This window comes from Babylonia areolata, chromosome 12 (assembly GCF_041734735.1).
Source record: "Babylonia areolata isolate BAREFJ2019XMU chromosome 12, ASM4173473v1, whole genome shotgun sequence".
Classification (NCBI taxonomy): domain Eukaryota; kingdom Metazoa; phylum Mollusca; class Gastropoda; order Neogastropoda; family Buccinidae; genus Babylonia; species Babylonia areolata.
The window spans coordinates 21,698,840-21,713,145 of NC_134887.1; the positions used below are offsets into that span (position 1 = coordinate 21,698,840).

At 38.2% G+C, this 14,306-nt stretch overlaps 1 protein-coding gene across 2 annotated transcripts; it reads right to left on the minus strand.

The window, feature by feature from the left end:
• Positions 1 to 915: 915 nt before the first annotated feature.
• LOC143288446 (uncharacterized protein F58A4.6-like) lies at positions 916 to 13,045 on the minus strand. 2 transcript variants are annotated; one of them, XM_076596936.1, is made up of 6 exons: positions 12,908 to 13,045; positions 9,915 to 10,763; positions 8,452 to 8,566; positions 7,234 to 7,379; positions 5,026 to 5,164; positions 916 to 3,871 (listed from the first exon to the last, which is right to left on the minus strand). In XM_076596936.1, the coding sequence occupies exons 2-6, from the start codon at positions 10,667 to 10,669 to the stop codon at positions 3,815 to 3,817; spliced, it is 1,212 nt and encodes a 403-aa protein (XP_076453051.1). In that variant the 5' UTR covers positions 10,670 to 10,763; positions 12,908 to 13,045; the 3' UTR covers positions 916 to 3,814. The 2 variants fall into 2 exon arrangements, with proteins under 2 accessions (XP_076453051.1, XP_076453052.1); XM_076596937.1 differs by lacking the exon at positions 9,915 to 10,763 and having other exon boundaries at positions 12,908 to 13,040.
• Positions 13,046 to 14,306: the final 1,261 nt, after the last annotated feature.

Below are 14,306 nucleotides of genomic sequence, written 5' to 3' on the forward strand. Positions count from 1 at the left end.
TCCAGATATCTGTTTCTGTGTGCACAGGAAGCTATTACTACATGTAATTTTCACACACACACACACACACACACACACATTAACGGCAATAACCTGACACCAAAAAAGTTTTTACAAGTTATTTCATCTTCTTCATTCATGGGCTGCCACTCCCACGTTCACTCAAATGCACACAAGTCAGCTTTTACGTGTATGACTGTTTTTACCCTGCCATGTAGGCAGCATCAGTTATTTCGATGCTGTTTCAGCAAGGAAGGAAGAACTTAATTAAATCTAAAATATGTAATTGGGTTTTGTTTTTTATGGTCTTTTTCTTCTTTTCTTGTTTTACACCTTGTTTTGATCAGCTTTGTTCATCACAGTTTAAATATGGTTCACCGTGAGTCATTCAGTTTTTCCAGTGGGCAGTGAAGGTTTAGCAGCCTGCATAACATTTGACTGGGTGATGAGTCACAACTGTTGAGATTGGATAGTTAACTGATATGAAATAAAGAAATTTGCCCGATGCAAAGATCAGGCTTTTTTTCCTCTTTTGAATAGCAGATGTGGAGTACCGCATATGGATCTGTCTGTATGCTTTGATATCTTCTTGAAACAGAAACTGAAATTGAAAGAATGATCAAAGACAATTGCAGAGAGAGACTGGGAATGTGATGCAAGAAATTAAGGAGATGAGGATAACCTGTTGATGGCATCTGTGGTCTCTCTTTCCTGAATCAGACAGGCGTAAAATAGAAAAAAAATAAAATAAAATAAAAAATAACTCTGGAATCCATAATATCAAACTGAAGCAGGGATGTACCATGATATTTTCCCAAACCGTGATAAAAACAAGCAAACAAAACAAGTCAGGGAAAGGAGAATAAACAACAACAAAGTCTCTTGACACTGAATCACAGACAAGGAATGTTCAAAGCATATGGAAAAATATTTAATCATCATAAACAGCAGTTCAAACAGTCGCTGGGAAAAGAAAAGGACAAAATTAATTATCATGACTGCTATCCTTTTTACCATCACCTTAAATACTGTTCCGACAGATCACAAGCTTTACTGCTCATCCCTAGCTCCCTTGAGCTTCTCTCCATAGCATATGCACAAGAACAGAGCACACCCACTGTCTGCATTCCTCACAGCCAGGACCCACAGCCTTGCCCCCTGGAATAATCATGTGTTTCTGACACATCACAATGACAAAAAAATTAATGTCACATTCTTTAAACTGTGTTCTCACATAACACATTCTTTCACACAGTCACTGTGAAAAATCAAGTTATTATCACCATGTTTCCTGTTTTCTTTTCACTTTTTGCACTCCTAACTTAGGGCTGCAGATGAAACATCCCACGTGACCTCTGATGGGGTGAATTGAATTCCTGTCAGCATGCATTCATAAGTCATTCTGTCACTTCCCATATTTTTAGTATGGTCAAATGGGAGTTTTACACACAGATAAGTTGTATTCTTTACCCAACACTTCAAGGCAGAACTTTCCAACTTTCTTTAGCAGTTTTTTTTCCTTCTGCATTTGCGCAATAAAACAAAAACAAACAAAATATATAACTGCATTTCTCATTCAAACAAAGAAATCCAAACACACATGCTCATGCACAATGACTTCACCCCCTCACAATTACTTTTCTTGATTCTGTAAAGCACTTAGCGCAAAGTCTCTGACTGAGGATATGTGGCATATCAGCATCCACAGCAAGCAAGTAAAATGTCTCCAAAGAAACCGTTCATGACAAAAACCTAAAACAAATGCAATACTGCTGCATGATTTATCAAGAATACCTCTGAGTGAAAGAAACCAGTGATACCCATTCAACACACTGTCACCATGCACGTCCCTGGGATATATGTAAACCAAGCACCCTTTCCTTTCAGGCAGGAAAAGCATGGTATCGACTTTCTGATTAAATCAGTAAATTTGATACTGTTCCACAAACTATGAGTGCAGTGATTGTCATGGATTGGAATCATTTCCTGAACTGACTGGAAAGCAACAAAACGACGTAGAAGTAAACAATGAAAGCAACCAAGAACCAACAAACCAATCAATAAACAGGAAAATATTCTGAGAATTGCCAAAACTTCTTGAAAACATGCACATTAATTAAATCAATATCATTATATATGCTTTTGCTCTATCACACACACACAAACACAACTGACAAACATGCATGCAGTAGCAGGAAGCGGGAAAACTGCAGCTCCACTGGTTAGCGGCTGTAACACAGGCCATCACACAACAGTCAATATCACAGTATCTCTCATGTCTTCACTGTTCATTTGACATCAACAGTACCACTCTCAGCTGGTTCAAATCATATCTTACCAACCAATTCCAGTCTGTTACAATTGCCAGTCTAAACCCTGTTCAGATCAAACATGGATTCCAACAAGGATCTGTTTTAGGCCCCGTGTTCTTCACACTGCACACTGAACCCCTCACTGAAATTATCAACCACCACAATGTCAGTCATCATTCTTATGCTGATGACACTCAACTTCAAAAAAGTGATACCCTGAAAATTTGTCCTCCAACTATCCAACTGCTTCCTGGATATTCTTAACTGAATGACTCAAAATAAGTTACAATCATAATCAGACAAAACAAAAGCTCTTCTATCACAATTGACCCAGTGAAACTTGGCAGTAAATCCATCCCTATTTCCACCTCAGTCGAAAACTTTGGTGTTGTCCATGACAACAAACTGTTCATGCAAATATTTATCATCAGACCTGTCAGTCCTACTGCTGTCTATTACGGCACATCAGTTCTATTCAGAAATACCTGTCCACTGATGCAACATTCAAAATAAGATTAGAAATGAGGACCTGTGGCAAAGAGGGGGACAGGAACCAGTGGAGAAACACATCCTGAGTTGAAAATATGGATGGATTGGCCACACCTTGAGGAAATCACCATCCAGCACTACATGCCAGGCCCTGACCTGGAACCCCCAGGAGAGAAGGAAGACAGACGGCCCAAGAACAGCTGAAGGCGGGACACTGAAGCAGAACTGAAGAGGCTGGGATCCAGCCTGAGGGATGCAGAAAGGACAGCCCAGAGTCAAGTTTGGTGGGGAAACGTCAGTGATGGCCTATGCTCCACAGGGAGCGAAGGGCCTAAGTAAGTCAGTACGCAACATCCAAACTCATCGTTTCTCTTATTTTCTCTCACCTTGACTAGTGTCCAGTCATTCCTCTCAGCACATACAAAACAGTGCCACCTGACATGTCCTAAGAAAGAAAAGGTCTGAGCACATCACTCATATCTTGCAACATCTCCATTGCCTCCCTGTCTCACAAACAATAGAACTACCAGATCAGTACTCCATGTCATATATATAAAGAAATCTGCAACTTCCTAATACTGTAGCTGCCTTCAACTCAACACCCCATCTCACTCTCTACAATCAGCTTCGGATCCACTCTGTTTCATTCACAGATTCAAACATTCCACAGTCAGCTGCCAAATGATCTCCCTCTCTTGCTTCATGAAATCTCTGCACTCAGCTATTTCAAGTCTGGCCTTAAAACCTACCACTCCACTCCCTGCCCCATCTTCCTTGTGTAGTTTCTCCAGCTTTCAATTGATAAGAATTGTTTATTGCAAGCACTTTGATTTGTCTCTGCACAAGACTCAGTGCTATATAAATACTTTTATTCTAAGTATGTGTGTGATCCAAGGTTCCAGATATTCCATGGCCAGTTCCAAATGTTCCACTGCCAATCCAGTGTTGCACTGTCAATTCCACATGTTTCATGGCCAGTTCTGAGTGTTCCATGTCCTGCCCTTTCCACAAAGTCACTGCAGTCCTGGTGGATGGGGCACAGCCAGAGCTGTTGCTGCTCCTCCACTTGTCTAAGGAAAGGAAAAAAGAATATATATACTGAGTGTTCGGATGAATCCTTTTTTTTCTTTTTATTCAAATTAAACCTGCAGTATCTCTGCTGGTATGAGTGTACATGTGCATGTAAGTTTTCAAGTAATCACTTATGGTGGATGCATGGATGTGTATGTGTTTTTGAAGTAAGGGTTTTTTTTCTTTTCAAATTTGTTAATGGGTTAGGGTTTTCTTTTTAATTTGTTAATAGGTGAGAAGTTAACATATATAACAGAATAATGTATGCACACAGAAAACGCCTGATTGTTTTGCATACATCCTTCTCTACCTAAATATTTTGTTCTAAAAATGTTCAAGATTACAACAAGCCTGTTTGCTATGACACAATTATCGATGGCAATACTGAAGCATTAAAATATTGTACATAACTTTTCTTTTTTTCAGGAGCAATTTTCCAAGCTCTTGTTCCTCTCTTGCCAATAAATGACTTGTTAATACATCTCAAGCAACACATTAATCACTTCTTTCCCTTTATTTGCAGCCTTGTGAAAGCAACAAAAAATTTGTTTGACACAATGAACTGCAAAATTTTACATCTACTGAAGTACGAAAGGGACACAACCATTTGATATCAGGCACATAGCTTACAAGTAATTCCTAACAACTAAACATTATTGTTGAAGTAATTCCAAAAAACTAAACATTTCTGTTGGTCTTTAAACAGTGCAACAGTCACAGAGTGCAAATTCCACAAATATATGGATAATATTTGCTTGCTTGACAATAATATATATAAAAATGATTAGTGAGTTTTTAACACCTGAACCTTATCAACTACATCTTTTCAAGTTCATAGATATAATCATTTGATTTTGGAAAATATTCCTCTATTCGTCCTTACAATCTGAAGTTGTAGAAATCTTGGACAGGATCATTATATAGCCTTTATTTTAAAACCTATATCCTTTTTTTTAATCAAAAAAGAAACACATGAGTGTTCTTTGTCAAAATCAAAGAAAAATGGAATTAGATTACATATCACAAACTCACATACAAACACACACACACAAACATATAAAAGAGGTTATTTGATGATGGGAAGATCAATGAACTTAAATCCCCACAACTTAAAAAAAAAAAAGGAAATATATAACAAAATGTCAGCCGTCACCTTCCCAGTGCCTGCGTGTGTTCTCTTCTTCTGCCTGTGAATTCTGTGAAGATGCTGCAGCCGGGTCCATGCTGCCAGACACATGTTTATCAGGCGCATGTCTACCACTGGGTGGGTGGAGGCCAGCTTGTAAACTCGTCTGAATCAACAAGATTGTCAGACCCATGGGTAATTCACTGTATGTTACATGATTAAAAATAATAGATCTAAAACCTTTTAAGTTAGAGTTCTTCTAAAACTTTTTTTAATTGGACAGTGTTCATCTGTCTTTCATGCACATGCAACTTATGCTTACTTGCTGTGAGGACAGGAAAATAAGTTGCAACAACTTACTTGATTGTATTCACAAAACTTTTTAAAAAAATGTTTACCTCAAAAAGAAAATTATGGGGATGAATCTTAGTGCTGGTCAGTACACAAGCAAGAAAAGAAAAGAGAAATGTATGAACCATCATACATGATAACAAAGAAATAGATACTAAATGATTGAAACAAACTGTTCATATCAAAAATGTACAGAGAAGTCTCCACTAAGGTCTGGCACCCTATCTTCTGGATGCCTCCAACCTGTTGCTTATCACTATTAAAGTGTATCACCTGAACAGATGCAAATTATGGTGCAAATCACTTTGACCTTCATTGTTAATGGCAATAACAACAGAAATACTTGCCATGGGAATGGCTGTGTCCATGATTAACAAGAAACTACAATGATGAATTCTTTTCCCCCTTTTTTCTAACAAAAAATAAAAAAAACAAAAAAAGATGGTTGGTTTTTAGGGAACAGTTAATTATTCTGAAACCAGTATCCAGTTTTCAGGATTTTTTTTTTTTTTTTTTTCACAAAGATGAGGTGAAACTGAAAGGGAATGTGAGGAACATATTCAAGGTCATGGTTTTACATAATTATAGATCTGAGTTCTGGTAGACAGACAATACTTTTTAAAATCTGAATTCACAGGAAAATAACTGTGTTTGCATTCTCACTGATAAAAAAAAAAAAAAAAGATCACAACATCACAGACTGAAACACTGAGTTTCTTTTGTTTGGTCTGATCCACCTTTTATTTTTCTCCTCCAAGATCACCATGCATTTTGTTCAAATTAAAACAAATCAACAAGATTCCACTATGCCATTCACTTCAATCTTATTTTGTAAATATTCTTTGAAAAGAAAAATTAATAACTGATTGTCTCAAACTCCTGGACTGCACTGTTGATGTACAAAGAATGTCACAGAACATGTGGGTGTTGTACTGTGTTGATGAACACTGTATGTCCGAATATCACTCTCTTTCTGTTTTGCTCAGCTTTGCAGAAAGGTCATCTGCTGGACATGAAGAATTTGGTCCCTTGATCTTGCTTGGTATGGGATGGTGGTGAAGTTTGTTTGTGTGTGTGTGACTGTGAGTGATGAGGGAGATGCAATGTTCTCTTTCTCATTGTCTCATTCTATGTTTCTCTCTTTGTATGTGTGTGCTGTGAACAAATTGATAGTGGTGTGTGTGTGTGTGGAGGGGAGGGGGGGGGGGGTGATAGTGAAGGAAGAGGTAAGTGTTTTGTGTAAGTTGCATAATACAAAGATGACTATTTCTGACTGTGTTGACATTAGAATTGTAGCAATGTGATATATATATTCTTTTTTATTATCTTCAAATGTTTGGGAGGTATAACTGAACTAAGATTTTTCTGGAATTTTTCTCATCATACAGCTTTGTAAATTAAATCAGCAGTGAAAGAACATTCGATAGAAACTTGTTCATTATACACGAACCAACATAACTGGAAGAGTTAAGAAGAGAAATCAATGCCCTGGGGTGGAGGGGTAGCAGCATAATGCTATTAATTATTTTTTATCCTGCCTGGTTTATGCTTTGATCATCTTAATACTTGTTTACTGGAAACTTTTATACTGCTCATTCATGCTTCACTTTTACTGATCGACTTTATAGGTCGAAGAAAATGTGGAATGCATGTTGACAAGTCTTGTGTGCACACGCTTGAATTTTTCCAACAACATAACAAATGTATTGTACTGTACTGTTTTAAATGCATTGTATTCTACATTGCATGACACTGTGCTATATCAAATGTACTGTATCATAACGTAAAACCTGCCCATCGTACAAAGCCCACAATCTTTCATGAGAATGAATACATGTACATGTATGCAGAATAAAGAGAAGTATCCACAAATGTGACTCATACCTGACAATAACGGTGCACTTGCGCCAGTGTCCCCTCTGCATCAGACTGTACGCCCAGAACATGTGGCAACGAGCCACAGTCAGTGGGTCCCCAAGCTGAAGGGCAATCTTCAGCTGCTTCAGTGAGATCTCCCCAGCCCGCTCTGCCTGCAAGCACTCTGAGATTTGCTCATTTTCATCAATGGTTCTTGTGTACATCTGGCACTACAGGAGGAAAGAAAAGTTTTCAAGTATGTATTCTCCAACATTAACATCTGTTCGTGTCACACTGATGCAGTTATTTTGGTGTTTACCAAAGGAAATCACACACACACACACACACACACACACGCGCGCGCGCGCGCACACACACACACACACACACACACACACGTGTGTGTGTGTGTGCGTGTGTGTGTGGTGTGTGTGTATGTGTGTGTGTGTGGTGTGTGTGTGTGTGTGTATGTGTGTGTGTGTGTCTTCAATTACAAAATTCTACAACCATGAATACATCATCACATTCATACACAATCTCAGCTGGCCTTTAAAGAATTCATTAAATGAACTGTTTAAGCCCTATGGTTAAGGAGGACTGTTTGATCTGTTCAGCCCAACCCTATCCATGTGGAACTTACATAGTTTTAGTTATGAGCTTTTTCACAAAATTGATGGACTAGAAAAAAGTAAGTAACATTTTGTTTTACTTTTTTGTGTTGCTTGGAGACATGCCCTTACAATAAAAAGATGATAATACAGAGAAATATATTCATATAGTTATTTAATCAGCATTGCAACTTGGAAAGAACAAAGACATTGGTATACATACATCAGGAGTGAGAGTACCATCCTCTCAAAGACAAAAGCTCTGTATGTGCACATGGCAGATGACAACAGTACTGCTAATTTTTATGCTATAGTATAACTGTGTGTTTATAATGACACAATTTAAAAAAAAAAATCTTTTCATCTTATTTAAAAACATGGTACTTTATTATACATTTGTGTGGCTAATACTGGTATGATTTCATGTGAGAATTAAAAAAAAAATCTTTTCATCTTTTTTTACATCACACTTCATAACATTATGTTGTTAATGAACATTACATTTTCATCAAGCTGAATCTCAGTACCCAATGCCTTTTCATTGAGACAACATTACTTACAAGTGAACATGTAGTATGACTGTCAGATGGGAAAGTGAAGGTGTGGAAACATCTGTGGTATGTTACAAAGTACTCACATGATGATGGAAATATTCTCCTAAAGAAGAGTGAGCTCCCCCCAACGTGGACAGCCATGCCATTGCCTCTTCCAGTAATATCCGCCTGGCCAGTGTATGATTCATGAACCACCCCCTGTAACACAACAACCATGATAACAAAATGTGTTTTTCATCTCATTGGCTCAAACTTGTAGAGACATTTCTGCCTCTTCATCTGTTTTTCTTTTTTTTATAACTTCAATATTACAAACAAATTCTTTTGTCAAAGTGCCAGAATAACTTTGTTTAGTTACAACACACAAATTATACTGTTCAGCTCTATCATTCTTTAGTATTTCCTTCATCCAACCAATATTTCATAAACTATTTAAAGAACCCCAGTTCCTGCCAGAGTGACCCTGTTTCAGTAAAGTTCAATGAAGTACTGTTAGTTTTGTGTTATTCTGCCAAAAATATACATACCAAATAGCTAAAATTACACAAATATATTTATTTATGATTATATTGTCATTTAGACTTGCAAGAAAAATGATTAAAGAATTTCATATTTTGGGGCTATTCTGTCATAAACATGCATTCCAGTTAGCTGCTAAGTTATCTGCTAAGTTATGTAAATTATATTTCAGCTGAGAATTAGAAATTGAGAATTCAAGAAGTGTTTATTTTTGGGAGTTATTCTGTCATTTATATGTATTCCACAGAGCTTGAATGAACAATCATAGTTTATATCGCAATTTAGAACCAGTAGAGAGAGAGAGAGAGAGAGAGAGAGAGAGAGGGGTGCATTTAGTCACTATATATATGTGTACACACACACACACACACACGCACACACACATACATATATATATACGGTTATGACACTGGTTATCTGGAAGGGGTATTCTGTCAGAAATATGCATTCCAAGGAGCTTAAACTTAGAGCTTAGTTTTTTTACACAGAACTCATCCTTCCTTGTACAGACTCTGACAGGCTACAGAGAAGCTTTGGGGTCATTCATGAATATGTCTAGATTTGTTTCTTTTCCCTCTTTTATTACGCACATAAATTTTATCTGAAATTAATCTATTTCACTTATCAGCACCTTTTCACACTCACTCCATGGTTTGATCTGACTTAAGACTGTGAGATGACGGTTGACCATTGGCAAGAATCAGTGGAATGGAGTCTGCAGGAGATAACTTCCAAACTCAAAAGTATATTGAGTGAGTGAAGAGTGAGTGTGTATATGGTGGAGGGGGTGCGTGGTTGTGTGCGAATGTGCATGTGTGGACATGAGCAAAAATTAAACTTTAATGTTCTTCTCCTCATTTTTTTCTTTTATTATTATTTTTTTAATTTTTTTTTTTTATTAATATTTAACAAAACTTCTAACCAAGGGTAAATTCATAATTGAGAAACAAATCCAGAAACTTCATAAACTTACTGAAATGGTTTGCAAACATATTCAAACTGAAAGGAAATGCTAAGCCTCACTCACCAGGCATAGTCTATGCGCTGAACAGGCCAGACAGACACAATATCCAAAAGATAATTTACAAAGATATCAACATCTTTTTCACAACTGCCAGCAGGGTAAGATGCAGGTCTTTGAAATTTCTTTCTCAGGTTCCACAAGAGGGACCAGCGGAACAATGGGCTGGAGACCATGCATGTCATCAGAGCACTTGCTACATGAGCATTCACAAACATGCTACACATTCTCAATGGAACAATGTTCACATGCAATTCCTCAGATGTTCTCTCAAACGATGAAGTGTCTGAAGTAAAATCAGTGTGTGTATCATCAAGGCTGTTCTCTGTAATATCAGCTTCAAGCTGACTGGGGCTCTCTCCTGCAATGCAGTCAAATGATGCGGCAGTTGAACATGTATCATCAGTGTTCTTGGCTTTGTTACAACTGGACACTCCTGCTTGTGATATAGTGTTAAGGGAGATCATGAGTGGCAAAAGATCTTGGAAAAAGACAACATCACGTAGCCATCTGTGTGGTTTGGGGACTAAGTTTCTAGGTCTACTGGATGATGAGTTTTTGGAGTGAGACAGAGATAAGGAACCAGATGTAGAGGCCCACCGCTCCAGACCCCAGAAATCAGGCAGGTCACTGTGTAGATTCAGCAAGATTTGGGTGTGCGGTCTTGAGGTGTCTAGTACCATTGGTTCATAATGCTTTGTAAACAGACGACATTCCTTGGTCTCTTCCAAGGTACGCAGCACAACCATCAGGTGGATCATTGCAAGAGATATGGACAGCTCGCTCCAGCAGATACTGCTGTCTTTGATGGTTTATTATACAGCAGTCAGCACCCCCCTCTGTTCTTACAGTGCCCTGAAAAACAAGTTGGCAACCAAACAAATGAAAAGGAGTAGATTTATTTTTTTCTTAATAAAAACAAGACTGTTGAAAATGATGTATGTGTTGTTGTTTTTAAATGTCACAAAAATATTTCATATGCACAGTGTCTATCTAAAATAATACACAGTGTCTATCTTACAAAAGAGAAAGTGAGACAGAATGGTTTCTGTATACTAAATAGATCTATACATTTCGCAACTGCATTAACCTGAGAAGCAGAATGCAGATATATGATTGAAACATAAGCTGAAAAATAACAGTTTTCATCCAATAAAGCACAATTTGTGGCATATTATATAAGTTATAATAGTAATACTTCATGAAGAGTTTTTACAGAAGTACGTTTCTTGGAAGGATGTGGCAGATGGGTTGAGACACTCAGCTGCCAATATAGAGAGTCCATGAGGGCATGGGTTTGAATCCTGCTCACACCCTTTCTTCCAAGTTTGACTGGAAAATCAAACTGAGCATCTTGTCATTTGGATGAGATGATAAACCGAGGTCCCGTGTGCACCACACACTTGGCACACTGAAAAAGAACCCAAGGCAATGAGTGTCGTTATCTGGCAAAATTCTGAAGAAGAAATCCACTCTGATAGGTACACAATGATAAAAAAAAAAAAAAAAAAAAAAAAAAAAAACACACAAAAAAAAACAACTCAAGGCCTGACTAAGCACGTTGGGTTGTGGTGCTGGTCAGGCATCTGCCTAGCAGATGTGGTGCAGTATATGGATTTGTCCGAATACAGTGACGCACCCTTGAGAAACTGAAACTCTTTCATGAAGGATGTCCACTGAAAACTCAAGTGCTAATTCAATTTGTGTGTGTGTGTGTGTGTGTGGGTGTATACATGTGCTTGTGTGTTTTAAAATCATTACCATACTCATTTGCTTTCTTTTCATCTCTTGTCCTGAAGCACATTTCTCTCAGAATTAAGTGAGAAAAGTATGCTATAGAAATGTTCCAGTGTTATCATATATATATGCATGCATATATATCACTATCATAGTGACTATGTATGTATAAAATGCATAATATATATAATTATATCACAGCGAAAGAGAGAGGTGTGTGTCTGTGTGTGTGTGTGTATGTGGATTCTGTTCAGTTTCTCAAGGTGTCACAGTACACTGCATATATATATATATATATATATATATATATATATATATATATATATATATATATATGCACACACACACACGCACACACACACACATATATAATTATATACCCTACACAACATCTGATAAGCACATGCCTTACCAACATAAGCACATAAGCAGATGCTGGTCAGGCATCTGCTTGGCAGATGTGGTGTAGCGTATATGGATTTGTCTGAACGCAGTGACGCCTCCTTGAGCTACTGAAACTGAAACTTACCACCCTAGGCCTTGACCTTTTTTAAAATTTTTATTATAATAATAACAATAATAAATGAATACACAAAAAAATGATGATAATAAAAAGGTAAATTCTACATTCAAAATTGTAATAATATATACTTTATAATAGTGCCACTGCCAGGAAAGATAATAATAATGGATATCACTTATATTAGTTATAAGATGGAAATTCCCTATATAATGGGGTCTAACTCTAAGCGGCTCACATGAAACAATACATACATAATAATAAAAGTACATTTATTACATACCTATGCACATGAAAAAACAATGTATACATATACATACATATATATATATATATATATATATATATATATATGATATATACCAAAACTACATATTGCAGATATATAAAAATGAACAAGCACCCCCACCCCCACCCCATCCACACACACACACACACACTACATGATGATTTCAGCAGAAGGATAAAGGGTCTTCAGACAAACTGCTATTTTCCATCATACCTAAAGACCTGTTCGAACAGATGGGTTTTCAAATCTTAATTTGTTTTGAATGAGGACAGCGTTGGTAAATGACGGAGATTCAGAGGAAGAGAATTTCAGACAGAAGGCGCTTGACTATGTACTCGCCAAAGCGTGAAACACACACACACACACACACACACACACACACAGGTTCTGTGACCAATGCTGATATGTTTTGACTGTAACTGGTGGATCTTCTATTTGTCACGATCAACTCACAGTCAAAAGTAATCTCCGAAAAATCGCTTTCATCAGCAACAAAACTGTAAAGTTGCTGTTGTCTGCTGATGAGAGATTGCCCTCTTCTGTTCCTGCGATGAGAAGGGTCAAAATAGGCTGAACTTGAAAGCAGTTGCGAGGGACGTAACTTCTTTATAATGACGCTGATGTCCCCTATCTGCCCCTTGCCGCAGTTGCAGATTAAGGCAAAACCTCTTTTATTCCTTTAGAGGGAACGAGCGATGACGTCACGAAACATGGATTGTCATTTCGGTCCGCTTCACTTTTGTTGATTCTACGATCCGACTAGCTCGAGCATTTCGTGTTCAAGATCGATTTACAAGTGTAAAACGGAAGAGCAAATGAACTTGAAAAAGGAAGAACGTTGACAAGCTTGATCTTGAGGCAAGCTGTCCATTCTTCGATAAACTTAGCTTTGTGAATGGCTTCTTCGACCAGTACGATTCAGCTGACAGTGGTTGTGTCTGGTGTCACTTTCACTCTGTCGTGTGTGCGTGTGTGTTTTTTGTTGGAGTGAAGGCGAAGTACAACAAGACATGAGGGATGCTAACGTCGTCACACTATACAAAAACAAAGGTGACAGAAGCGAATGCAATAATTATCGCGGCATACCCCTCCTCAGCATCGTTGGGAAAGTCTTTGCACGAGTAGTACTGAAGAGGCTCCAAGTACTTGCAAAGCAAGTCTACCCTGAATCGCAGTGCAGTTTCCGTGCCAACAGATCCACTATAGACATGATCTTCTCCCTCAAACAACTTCAGGAGAAATGCAGGGAGCAAAGGCAGCCACTCTTCGTTGCCTTCATAGACCTCAGAAAGGCTTTCGATCTGGTCAGTAGGGATGGCCTATTCAAGATCCTTCCCAAGATCGGATGTCCACCCAAACTTCTCAGCATCATCAGATCCTTCCACGAAGACATGAAAGGCACCGTCGTCTTTGACGGCTCAACATCAGCTGCCTTTAACATACGGAGTGGAGTGAAACAGGGTTGCGTCCTAGCTCCCACCCTGTTTGGAATATTCTTTGCTGTGATGCTGAAACACGCATTTGGTCCTGCAGCCAAAGGTATCTACATCCGAACCAGGACAGATGGAAAGCTTTTCAACCTCTCCAGACTAAGAGCCAAGACTAAAGTCCAGCTGAGGTGCCTGCGTGACTTCCTCTTTGCAGACGACGCAGCAGTAACCGCCCACTCAGCCGAGGACCTACAACAGCTCATGATTTGCTTCAGCGATGCCTGCCAAGACTTCGGGCTTACCATTAGCTTGAAGAAAACACAGGTCATGGGACAAGATGTTGACTCTCCCTCAGCCATCAGCATCAATGACCATGAACTGGATGTCGTCCACGACTTTGTTTATCTGGGCTCAACTATCTC